This window comes from Branchiostoma belcheri, unplaced genomic scaffold, assembly GCF_001625305.1.
Source record: "Branchiostoma belcheri isolate BF01 breed outbred unplaced genomic scaffold, Haploidv18h27 scaffold340, whole genome shotgun sequence".
Classification (NCBI taxonomy): Eukaryota; Metazoa; Chordata; class Leptocardii; order Amphioxiformes; family Branchiostomatidae; genus Branchiostoma; species Branchiostoma belcheri.
This window is the reverse complement of record NW_017803955.1, coordinates 41,860-55,661: the sequence shown is the minus strand read 5'-3', so window position 1 is coordinate 55,661 and position 13,802 is coordinate 41,860. Positions and strand designations below refer to the sequence as shown.

Below are 13,802 nucleotides of genomic sequence, written 5' to 3'. Positions count from 1 at the left end.
AATATCTCAGTAACTACTCATGGTATCAGAATAATTTTGGTGTCTATCCCCACGTTTTGAGGGATAACGAATTAAATCAAGCCATTTCAGTAAAGATAGAACCATTATTTTTTGCTAAATATGCAAATTTGGGTGGCAATATGCAAATTAGGGCGGCCATTACTGAAAATCTGTTTTTCGTCAATATCTCAGTAACTACTCATGGTATCAGAATAATTTTGGTGTCTATCCCCATGTTTTGAGGGATAACGAATTAAATTAAGCCATTTCAGTAAAGATAGAACCATTATTTTTTGCTACATATGCAAATTTGGGCCTTGTCTGTTATTGACGCACCTGGCTGCCAGCAAGGAGGGGTCCTAATTCCGACCCATGTTCCATGCAAACGCACATGCCTTGGTATAGTTTATCTGACCCAAAACCTGTTCAATATTGAAAGACAAGTTTACCTACGTCTAGATGGCAGACGTCTTCTAGCATGAAACGCCGCTTGCGTATGATTGTAGACACTGGCTGTTGGTTAGCTCTGGCTCATATATCTGTGTTGAGTATGAAGTCCTGTCGTCTGATGCTTAAGATCTTCCTCACGCATTCACTATCAGAAGCATGCAGTGATTCCAGTCTCTTTTCTTGGCTGATTTCCACATAGTAGGTTTCAAAGTCAAGCTGGTTGAAGGCTGCTGAGGCCTTTCCAAGTCTACAGTCTAGCTCATTGTCCATCTGTCCTTTGTTGTTGGTGGAGCTCCCAAGCTAGGTGAAGTTCTCCGCCACTTTCAATTTGTTCTCGTCAATGGTCACATTTCTAAGAGGAGCGTGTGTCCCTATCAGCATGTTAATTGATGGCCCTGATGCTGAGCCCAATGCTGCCTGCAGACGGGCTATGTTGGTCACTAGGGGTTGGAGATCTCTGGCGTTTTCCGCAATGTCGTCTGCAAAGTCAAGGTCGGCAAACTTTGTCTCTGGAACCCACTTTACCCCCGGCCCTTTTCTCCTGTTGCTTCCCAAGTACCCAGTCGATAGCCACGGGAAAGAGGATCTGTGACAGAACACAATCTTGGAGGATCCGTCTTCAAACCACCAGCTGTATCTAGATTCCTTCAACCGTCCGTACACAACACTTCGAGTTTCAGTATATCTCACAGTGTCTGTTTAACTGCATACATAAGTTTACTTGGCAGTCCATAACTGTACACGATAAAGAGGGACTTTAGATGCTATCAAACGCCTTGCAGAAATAAATAGAATCTGATAGCTAAAGGGGGTTTGCAGTTCAGCACATTTTCTCAACCGCAGGGTGAGGATCTGCTCAGCACAGGATCTCTTTGAGCGAAAGCTAGCTTGTTGCTCGCAGCTCCCAGAAGACCTTGCCTACTGCATCTCTCATGCGGTTCAGGAGGCATTTGGCATACACCTTCACTTGTATAAAAAAGAATTGTCACTCCCCTTAAGTTATCACATTCATTCAGGTTTCCCTTCTTTGGAATACACACTTTAATCCTAATGGTATGTCACAATTCAAGAAAGGGGCCCGCCCGTCTCGTTTTTGGCCTGTGTTTTGGCACTACCGAATTCGGAACGGGACCTGGAAGGCAATGGCTTCATGACGCCGGCCGGCGTCTACACCGAGAACATGCCGAGCAGGCCCCGTTTCACATGTGACTCCAGCTGAACTACTGATCCGTTCTTCCAGTCCTCCAGCACTTCCCTGTGATCGCCGTTGAATGCCTGCTTTATTCCAGGGAAGGCGTACTAGGGAAGACGGCTATGGTTCTATTAAAGCGTTTGCGATGTACGGCGATCAGAAAAGCATCCATCTCACAACACAGTCACCCTCGGCTTTCAGCATCTCTGAAGTGATGCCATTCATGCCTGGTGACTGACTTCAGCTTCAGAGATGTCCTCGATCTCAACAGGTAATGGGTGTAGGTGTTCATCAAAGACTAATGCTACTGAGGTATGGCTTGAGCGGTTTAAGACTTTTTGAAAAGTATTCTGCCCACCTGACAAGCTTGTCCTCCCCCTAAGACAGTGGTAGGGTCCCATCCTCCGCCTTAATTAGGACTGTGCACTTTTGAGCGGCCGCCGGTCATCTTCCTGGAGATCTGTTAAGCTTTTGTCCCAATTGTAAAAAAAAAGTCCCTGGCGGGTAGTTCCCGGGCTGTTTTTGACACTTTCAGCCGTGGGACACCCCGCGGCTACCGGGCTATTTTTCTTTGGCCTGTCCGGGACTCAAGAAGAATTCAACTTAAATTCTACGCGGGCCACGCTGACATAAAATTCAGGACGTCAAGTTAGCGCTTTATTCTGCCTGTACACAGACGCTGGTAAGGCACAGGTGTGAGCTTATGAAGGGTCTAATATTTTTTTGAACAGATTGTATCATTTATTAACATTCCTATCAGTGTTCAGAGGTACAGGCGCCCATGCTATATACTGGTTAGTTTTTGCATAATTTGCATTAAATTTTGGTGTGATCAATACTGGGATGGTTTATTCTAAATATCTAGCCTTCAAAACATGTGTATAGTACAAATGTATGTGTATTGTATCAAAAGTATTGTTGATACCATGAGATTTATTGAGATATTGACGAAAAACAGATTTTCAGTAATGGCGGCCTAAATTTTCAAATTAAGCACAAAAATATCTATTTGATCTCCACTGAAATGGCCTATCCTCAATAGTTATTCCAAAAAACATGGGGAAAGACACCAAAGATACTATAATATCATATGTAGTTACTGAGATATTGACGGAAAACAGATTTTCAGTAATGGCCACCTTGATTTGCCCATTGTGCGGCTTTAATTTGCATATTCAGCACAAAAAAACTGGTTTGATCTTTACTGAAATGGCTTAATTCCATTCGTTATCCCTCAAAACATGGGGATAGACACCAAAATTATTCTGATACCATGAGTAGTTACTGAGATATTGACGAAAAACAGATTTTCAGTAATGGCCGCCCTAATTTGCATATTGCGCGGCCCAAATTTGCATATTTAGCAAAAAATAATGGTTCTATCTTTACTGAAATGGCTTAATTTAATTCGTTATCCCTCAAAAGATGGGGATAGACACCAAAATTATTCTGATACCATGAGTAGTTACTGAGATATTGACGAAAACTGGAGTTTCAGTAATGGCCGCCTTAATTTGCATATTGTGCGAATTGCCCAAGGATGACAGAGTGGCATCATTCAGATTCTGAAAGAGCACACCTCAGAGATATAGAAACAACAAAAAAACTTTGTATGGACCGCATTGCACGCTTATCGGTCTCTGCCACCAGACTATAGCTCGTAATGCCATGAACAAGTGGTGTGGGCTTGGTTCTGCTAAGGGCTTGTACTCCGTGAAGGAGGTCAGGACCTCCGGACGGAGTGTTGTGAAGAGCTGTTTTTTCGTGTTCGCAGTCAAAACACTGGGTTCTCTTTGTGTAATCGGTATGCAATTTTATACGCCGTCTGCGGGCATGCCCGTGTTGATGCACGAATGTGTATTTTTGCCGTTGCTGTTTTCGCGGTCAATGTAATATTGCAGACGCACCTCTACAATTATGAGGCAAATTGAAATGGTCCAGAAAAAACCGTTGTTTGGAATAGCAGTGGGGGGGGGGACTTCAGGCAGATATGGTGAGAGGCCAATAAGTGATTCCAGATGTTTTTGCCCGTGCTTAAGAGATGGTAAGTTTTTTGGAAGATGTTCGCAGCCAAAACGCATTCTTTTGTACGTCGCATTTCTGTGTAATTTCGCATGTGGTGTGCCATTATGTCCGCGGTGATGCACGTCTTATTATTTATTTTTACTGTAGCTGTTTTGATATTGAAGTAAATGCTTATTTTCCTTTTTCACGAAAATGAATTTATGCCTCCCTTCCCGGCCGTTATATTATAAATAAACTGATCCATCACTGACAACGACTCTAATCTTGGTGGGAATACCAGTAACCTTTATTAACTGGCACAAACAATCAAACGAGCATGATAAAAGTAACAGCGTCGACATTAGTCAACAGTAGAATAAGTAGACAAATCTTGTCTCAGAGAAGTTTAAACATTATAACTCAACGGTTAGAATAAGTAGACATATCCTGTCTCAGAGAAAGTTTAAACATTGTAACATATCTAGCCAAAAATTGATTGAGGATGTATTCCACCCGCCTATACGTATACCTGAACCTATACTTTAACCTATACTGTACGGGCCCAGCTTAAACAATCCTGAGCCTAATGACAGACAATTGGTGGTCGAAGCTTTAAAGACTGGAATATGCGAACTAGTACTAGTTACTACAACCAACCTGTAGTTGAGTCGATACATGAAGAACCTAGTAAGTAGAACTTGGAACCTTAGTTTTCACCTAATTAACTCAATGGCGAACAGTCGGCAAAGGTGTTAACGAACACCAGAAATAACGTATTGTGGTATATGGACAATGTATTCAAGAAACTTTGATACATTCAATAACCTGCAATGACACATACCCTTTAACTTGGTACTTAGAGCTGAGTCCTTTTACAGTGAGACTTGTCTATGTATCCGTTAACCTCTAACTGCTACGTAATATATGAAACCCCTGAACATGGTACTGGGAGCTATGAACTGTTACATAACATATAGATATATGTGAATAACTTGAACTTGGTACCTGGAGCTAAGTCCTAGTACAGTATACCTAGTCACGACACAGGGTAACTTTAGCCAGGGTACGACACAGGGTAGCTTACCTCTGCGGCGGAACCCCCGAGTGATAATTTCATGTGCTAGCGAATACTACATGCGGACGTATCTTTTGAACGCATCCAATGACCATCGTCCTAGACGCCGTAGGGTGGAGTCAGGCACACCCTGCGAAGCAGCCTGCGTTGCTGCTCCGATACGGAAAGAATGGAGTGTATATTTGTGTGGATCTAGGTGGATCAATGCAACGCAAGCGTGAAGCACCTTGGCAAAGTAGTCATTAGTGACTGTCGAACCGTTGTATGTGATAAACAAGTGCCCTGCTCTTTCACCCCTAAAGTGTAGGTATTGGCGAAGACTAGCTACTGGGCAATAGGGACTTTTTGGTTGCGCCAGGATAGAGATTGTAGATGGGTTTGACATCTTGCTGTGTTTGTAAGTCTTAAAAGTTACATGGAATGAAGTCGGGTTACCGTGTGCATCTGATACAGCATTGACATCCGATATGGTTAACGTGTGTTGGGCAGTGTGTGTGGCGGTAACCTCACCGACGCGAGCGAAAGCATAGTACATAAACAGGAACATTGTCTTGAAAAGGCATTGATCATACTCCCGGTGTACTATATGCGATAAAGAGTCTATCAAACTATGTAGGATGGGGGGAGTGATAGGCAGTCTTCCGTCCGGGATATGGTGCCTTTGAACTGAATGTAATAATTTTCGGACAAGGAAAGTCGAAGTAGGATCGTTCATATTTTGTAGCTTATGTATAAAGCTGATAGCCGAAATTTTGGACGCAATCGACGAAGGGGCGAAACCCTCCTGATGTAGATACGTGATGAACTGACCTATCAGTACTTCCGGAATGGGCAATTGTGTCAGGTCCTTACCATGAATTGCCACCGTGAATTGTCGGAAATGCTTCCACGCAAGGCGGTACGCGTTGACTGTGGTTAAATCAATCAAACGTCGGAGAAAAGCGCGACAGGGGGACACCACTTGACAAACGTGATTTAACAATCCAACTAACGATTGAATCTGTTTTAAAGAAGCAGATGGACGCTGTAGGAACTCTTGGATGGTGTTCTTACACTTGTGTAACTTATCGACGGGCATTCTCGCCTCCATCGCGATGGTGTCTAATTCTATCCCAAGGAAAGACATGGTTGTGTCAGGATGGAAAGTCTTATCCTCAGCTAGTGGAACCCCTACATCGGTACACATGTCGCTAAATGCTGTTAGATCTCGCTCGCGGGATTTATACGTGCGATTGACAAACAAAAAATCGTCTAATATGTGGGTAGGGTAACGGATGTTCAACCTCTGTACCGCGATCCACTCTAATGCAGTGCTGACCGCTTCGAAAATAGCACAGGACGTGGCACAGCCCATTGCTAGGCATCTATCGTAGTAAAAACCATCATTAAGCTGGAAGCCTAGTAGATGGTAATCTTTTGGGTGAATCGGAATTATTCTAAAGGCAGATTTAATGTCCGTCTTAGCCAGAAAACACCCTGGGCCTAGTAACTTTATGTATCTAGTGGCCGAATCAATGTTAACATACGAGACTGAAGCAAATTCTCGGGGTGTTCCATCATTCACAGAATAGCCAACTGGGTGGGACAGATCGTGTATTAACCTGTATTTGCCAGGAGTCTTTTTTGGTACCGCGAATATTGGAGACAAGAAAATGTTTGGAAAGGGTGGTGTCTTAAAGGGTCCCATTATTCGCCCTGCGTCCAGCTCCGACTTGAGTTTATCTTGAATGATAGGAGATTGCCAAGAGTTCGGTGGACAGAAATTACGTGTCAGGCAATGTCTGGGGCCAAAATAATCCAAAAAGAATCCAAAGTAAATCCGTGTATTATGTAATCTCTATCAGGGAAACTGTAACCCTCGAAGTAGACAGCTAATCGTTTAACGTCCACGGGAGTTGGCAGGTTTGGACTGGTTGTTCTTGGGACATGCGTACTTCTGGTGGGGGCCTGAACAGGTTGGACATGTATGTTTGAATGGGCATCTTGCCACGTCGAAGCATTGTTTGTCGGATGAGTGGTATCGAAAACAGTACCCTTGGGGTGAAGCTTTGTCTAAGCCTTGTTGCTGCCGATGGTGGGATGCCGAGGCGACCTGATTGAATGCGTCGACATATAACTGGGTGTGTGGGACATCCCAAGGCAGGCTGGGAGAATGGTGTCGCAGCATGTCATATTCGCCCCACTGAGCACCCCGTTCAGCGAGGGATCTGATCAAATGCGCATACATGATTAGCTGGGGGCGGCTTCGCGCAAGGTGCTTCTGTATGTATATATAATGATACACTGAAAAGGCCAATGTCCACTGAGGTAAACTTAAGTACTGCTTGCTGTCCTCTGGACAGTTACCCAGCGTCAAGGTTAACCATGTACTGGGAACGAGGGCGGGAGTTTGGCGGCAGATGCTTGAACTCAATGTATTTGTCTTGCCAAATCTTGTCCTTTATCGCAGCTGATATCCCCGTGTCTAACGGGAGATAACAACCTGCTTGCGCTAAGGACGTGTCAAAACGCTGAGAACCTGATGGATCACCAAAGGAAGTCGCTGGCTTTAACTGTGCAGAGCTACTTATAGTACACGTACTGTTACCTAAGCCCATGATATTAGATGCCAGTGTTACCGTGGCCGACAAGAACAAAATTTTACACCGCAACTTTTGGTGTTTTACACCGCAACTTTTGGTGTTTTACACTGCAACTTTGGGTGTTTTACACTGCAACTTTGGGTGTTTTACACTGCAACTTTTGCTGTGTTTTACACTGCAACTTTTGCTGTGTTTTACACTGCAACTTTTAGTGTTTTACACTGCAACTTTTGCTGTGTTTTACACTGCAACTTTTGCTGTGTTTTACACTGCAACTTTTGCTGTGTGGAAAACTTACACCCTTCCCCTTTTATAATGGACGGTCCCCCTGTCAGGTCAAAGGTGACAACGATGGCATGCAAACTACGTCGACTGAGTTATCCTTTTCGTGCATAAGTTTTTTAGAGGAAAAGCTTGGCTACGTTGTGACGTTAGTTTTTTTCTAAAGGTTTTTCTAGTTTTGGCCTATAGATCGGGATAAATTTAAAATGATGTCTGTCTGAAGGCGTAAATATGTAACTAGCTTAAACTATCGTGGCATGATGTCATAAACGCTTGCATGCGGCGATAGTCGTCTTCCACGTTTCCCCGCCTTTGAGTCACGTGACATTTTCTAGCTAGAGAATTCGGACTCGCAAGGTCGCTAATAATTTGATGAGTAAATATTGGGCCTATGGGAGTCAAATGTGGCACCACTTGGTACTATGAAGCAATAAAGACTTATTTTCAATTATGAAGTGTTGACCCTTGACTCAGGTAAGTTATCGATCATTAGGGAACAATACGAGCGATCGGCATGACGTCACCGTAGGCAAAAAGTGGGTGCCAGTTGGCTGATTTGCCTACCAAGAATTTGCATATGTCTTCAAATGATTTGCATGCGTATAATGTAAACAAAAACAGCGATCGCTCGTATACAAATGTAGCCTAGACACTGTGACTCTCAGGCCGCCGCCATCTTTGTCACCTTTGACCTGACAGGGGGACCGTCCATTATAAAAGGGGAGGGGTGTAAGTTTTCCACACAGCAAAAGTTGCAGTATAAAACACAGCAAAAGTTGCAGTGTAAAACACCAAAAGTTGCAGTGTAAAACACCAAAAGTTGCAGTGTAAAACACAGCAAAAGTTGCAGTGTAAAACACAGAAAAAGTTGCAGTGTAAAACACAGAAAAAGTTGCAGTGTAAAGCACCCAAAGTTGCAGTGTAAAACACCAAAAGTTGCAGTGTAAAACACCAAAAGTTGCGGTGTAAAACACCAAAAGTTGCGGTGTAAAATTTTTGTACTTGTCGGCCACGGTACAGTGTACTGCCCAATCCAAGGGGTTGAGAGATGCTGCTGAGAGGTGGCAGGGCGGGCGGTGACAGACCGAATGCTGTAGTGCTCGTGCTCGTGTAGATGGGTAGCGTGCCGGACGAAGTAGTAGCCCTTGATGACAGGATGCTGCTGAACGACGTCGTGGCTGATGTCGCAGACCACTGGTTCTAGTAGGTGGCATTGCAGAGGCTCGAAACAAAGATAAAGGAAAAACAAATAAAGAATGGATTAATCCGTAATATCCCAATAAATCTTGCAAAGGAGGTATCTCGTACAAATAGAGGCGCTGTCATGCCTAGGAATAAGTCACACGATATTAGAGAACTCGCCGGTATAGTCCTTAGGCAACTCACCATAAGGTACTCAGCATTGGTAAGGTGTATCAAAAATAAAACGGACAGGCAAGTAATTGTGCCACCCGGAAAATAAAACGGACAGGCAACTAAGTGTGCCACCCGAGAAATAAAAAAAGCCGAACTAAAACGGACAGGCAACTAAGTGTGCCACCCGAGAAATAAAACCGACAGGCAACTAAGTGTGCCACCCGAAAAATAAAACGGACAGGCAACTAAGTGTGCCACCCGAAAATAAAAAAGACATGCAACTAAACCCGAAAATATAACGGACAGACAACTAAGTGTGCCACCCGAAAATAGAACGGACAGGCAACTAAGTGTGCCACCCGAGAAATAAAAACGGCCGAAATAAAACGGACGGGCAAATAAGTGTCCCGAGAAATAAAAACGGCCGAAATAAAACGGACAGGCAACTAAGTGTGCCACCCGAGATATAAAAACGGCCGAAATAAAACGGACAGGCAACTAAGTGTGCCACCCGAGAAATAATACGGACAGGCACGAAATGTGCTGGCCAACAAATAATAAAACAGACAGACAACCGACAATAATAACATGGACTGATTGTATATGTCATACTACATATTATATGTGAAGACATATATAGGTTCATATTTTGAATTGGACAAATATAAATGCTAGTAAGATATTACTCTCGAGGCCTGCAAGTTCAGAATTTGTAGTGGGCGGGGAGGAAGGAAACTCTGTACAAGCTGAAAAACCGCTGAAAAACTCGGTACGAGCCGACAATCGGCGCCCGCGTATGATTCCAGCTAACGATTACTTGTGCCACAAACTTCTGGGATAAACTCAATCCTCGACCGCGTGGTTTTTTTCTGGCGCTGATTGGTCACTTCGGTCGGAAGACGCGCGGATACTGTATCCTTGTCCGGGCTTAACTAAATCATATTCGGGCGTTCCGTCCGGCCTAAATTCGAATTTTCCTTTTTCACGAAAATGAATTTATGCCTCCCTTCCCGGCCGTTATATTATAAATAAACTGATCCTCACTGACAACGACTCTAATCTTGGTGGGAATACCAGTAACCTTTATTAACTGGCACAAACAATCAAACGAGCATAATAAAAGTAACAGCGTCGACATTAGTCAACAGTAGAATAAGTAGACAAATCTTGTCTCAGAGAAGTTTAAACATTATAACTCAACGGTTAGAATAAGTAGACATATCCTGTCTCAGAGAAAGTTTAAACATTGTAACATATCTAGCCAAAAATTGATTGAGGATGTATTCCACCCGCCAAAGGAGCAATTCGCGACCGAACGAACTAAACGATTCCCACCAAGCGAGCCGATAGGCGACAACGGCCGGGAGGATAAATGTGCACGAACTAATCAAGAAGTAGACTGCCTTCTTGTATAACTTTGCTAACGAGGAAAAACAACGTTTGTGTGAAAAATAACGCCAATCCCCCAAGAAAAGACAAATTTGAGTAAATTTTGTGATGAATTAACCTTACATGACTCGTGAACTACACAGTGTGGATATGTTTTGTGATGGCGCCCCGGATACTTCTGTAGTCATACACTCTTTCCAAGGGTTCGCCGAGAATGATCATGCGTGCCCCGGTACGTCGTTTCACTAGCAAGGCTAAGTTAATAACCCTAAGGGCCGTGTCCAGAGGTGCCCAAGGCATGAGACATAAATCATTGCAACCCAGTTCCAAATAAACAAGGTCAGACGGCGGTAAGTGGCCATGCTGGGCAAGATAACAGACTCTGGCAACGTTGGCGCCCGGAATACCCTTCCAGTTTACCGTAACGCCACCCCTCAGCCACAAGTCTGGCCTGAAGGCCCGGCCTGATGCTGTATAACGTCAGTGTCAGATATAAAAGACCGAAGTCGGCTGATAAAGGAATGGCCCACTATAAGGACTTTCTTAGAAGTCGAAGTCTCAGGGCCAGCCTCCGCCATGATAACGCTAATAATGTTATGACAGAAATTCCAGCAAAGTACCGACTCACCGCACGCACGAGCCTCAATGAATCCTGTAGACAGGGAAGCATAGGAAACTCTGTACAAACTCTGTACAAGCTGAAAAACCGCTGAAAAACTCGGTACGAGCCGGCAATCGGCGCCCGCGTATGATTCCAGCTAACGATTACTTGTGTCACAAACTTCTGGGATAAACTCAATCCTTGACCGCGTGGTTTTTTCTGGCGCTGATTGGTCACTTCGGTCGGAAGACGCGCGGATACTGTATCCTTGTCCGGGCTTAACTAAATCATATTCGGGCGTTCCGTCCGGCCTAAATTCGAATTTTTGAAACATCCCCATGTCGTTAAAATGTTCTCGCCCGGGTATCTGACCGGCGGTAGTAACACTCGCGGTGCTGGAATTTGGCCAGTCGCGCTTAATAAGTAACAGGAACGGTAAGACGGTGGGGCTGTCTTTGTTACTAGTGACACGACCATGATAGTCCGATCTTTATTTGAATGCAATGAGTGTGTGTGTGTAATTAAAATTAACTTCGAACTTGAAGCACAGTATCAAGTTCTGGGAGCAGTAATGGATTTAGGTCTTTTTATGTTTTATGGTTGTGGCGCGCCCTCATTGTATTAACCGTTGCCTAATGTCTGCACAGTAGGTCTGGGATTTGACGCTTGGGATTTGACGCTTGGGATTATTTTTGTTGCAAAATATAAAACTTCACGGAGGATTGTCACCTATGGCTTCTTGTTTTTAGTTTTGTTAGGCCAGATTGATTTAATTATATGGATGACATCCGTGCGCGCTTCAAAATAAAAAGATTTCGACCATCCTGTAAATCGTACAACGTAGCTGTAAAATTAGCAAATATATCAAATATGTCGCAGAATGCCGAAATCATTTTCAAAGGGCAAGAAGAAAATGTGAACGAATGAAAATGAAGAGCCTACTATCCACCATGCCGATAAAATATTACTCTGTGTGTTTAGTCATTTTTTCAACCTGAATGACCACGTAGATTTAATAATGAACGCTACTGAAAATATACTTTCTTTGCGAAGAATAATAATGCGAGCTAGCTCGACGTGTCGAATATATATGAACAATTCTAAATTGTAATTCGTTGTCTAAGTTTAATCACTGAATATCTTATGATGCTGCAATGATATCTTACAGTTTTGCTAATTGATCTATCAGGATTATTACATTTGCGATGAAGGATATGTTTCCGGTATTGTGAGTGCGTGTTTCAATACGATAACCTAAGGATGCCTCGTTGGATTGTAGTCATATTTGGTGTTTATATAGGTCCTGATGAGACCCCAAAATGATCATTATATATATTAACATTGAGGAAGGAGATATGCTTTTACAGAGGAACGCTGTTTTCAGTCATGTTTGTGAGCTATAAACTCTCTTGGGCACTTAATCTTATTTTGCTTATGTTTACACATTTCAAACCCACGTTATTAGTCTGGTGGGAATATTAAATTAATATTAAATCTTTAATTGCATGTTTATGCCCATGTGTCTAAATGCATACATCGATCGGAGTATGATGTTACATGTATATCACACCGTGTAACATAATATGTATGTATGTATGTATATATGTATGTATGTATGTATGTATGTATGTAAGTCCCATAACCTTGACGGTCGTAGGGGCATCTCGACAGCCAGCAGCATGTCTGGACTTGCCAAGATGTTTCTGTAGGCTTATAACATAATGCATAAGATTTCTCCTTTCTTTTCAAAGGAACTTTGGATAAATTTACATAGTTTCTCTAATGTGTTGTCATTACTGGAAACATTGTTTTACCTTTATACAGTTTGTCTTAGCGGATTGTTCTAAATAGTATTTTAACTAATTTATTACTTTTTTTTAAATTTACTACTTAATTTTCTATTTTCCCCTTACATTAGGTGAGTAGAAGCCTGCTGCTCCAGCTGAAGCCTGCAGAAACCCTGTGGTTGCGGCTGGCCAAGGGGCGGGAATACGCTCTCTACAGCGACCACGAGCTCCAGACGTCCTTCTCAGTGTTCCTGCTCTACCCAGACACCTGAACAGCCGACCGATAATCTTCCTTGTATCACAGGCATTCAGTGTAAATTCATGGCGGTAAAACCTCATCTTCAGTGTCAATTATCTGGACATTTTAGTGTAGTACGTTGGATCAACCCTATCCCATAGCATACTGATATCTGTGAGGCAAAAATGCGATGTCGCTGACAGAATAATTATAAACCATTCAAGTATGAAAAGATAACAATAAGACAACAAATGCTCTTAGAAATGGTAGTAAATGTCCAGAATAATTTTGTTTTGTTTTGTTTTTCAGCATTGTTCGAAGTTGCAATGTAAGCTTTTAATCCTCTCTATTAGCACAATGATTAGAATCATATATGTAAAAAGACACGAATATTTCTTTAATTTGCACCAAAACCTTGCTTCCCAAACTGCACGTTATCCGTTCTTGTCACATGTAATTATGTTGGCAGATTTTTTTCTTGTCTAAACGTCTAGGGTATCAATGCCTGTCTGTATACTTAGCATCATTATTAGAAGCAGTGTTACTATAAAGTCAGTTTATAGTCAACTCAACTGCAGAAGCGCGTGTTATTGCCCTTGTCAGAAGGGTATTAAATCAGTTTACTTTACTATGAGTGACTGTGGATTTAGCGGCATAACTCCTGCTGATCATATTGCTGTTTGCTCCTGACACCATTGAGAGCAAATGTCTATAAGGATCAAACAATGGTGGCAGGGATCAAAAACTTGTCAAAAAATAGATTTGGCTCATATTTTGCACAGTGATAGTACTTGACCCACAACCCCTCAAAATAGACTTTCTTTCGGTCTAACACTGATCGTTGCC

The 13,802-nt window shown here is 42.8% G+C and overlaps 1 protein-coding gene across 1 annotated transcript in view; it reads left to right on the top strand.

Moving 5' to 3' along the window:
* Positions 1–13,584, top strand: part of LOC109475681 (complement C1q tumor necrosis factor-related protein 4-like) — a 21,596-nt gene extending 8,012 nt beyond the window's left edge. Inside the window, exon 5 of the mRNA XM_019776445.1 lies at positions 12,850–13,584. Within this exon, the coding sequence (XP_019632004.1) occupies positions 12,850–12,990 (141 nt within the window). The 3' untranslated portion in view covers positions 12,991–13,584. The remainder of the gene's footprint in view (positions 1–12,849) is intronic.
* Positions 13,585–13,802: the final 218 nt, after the last annotated feature.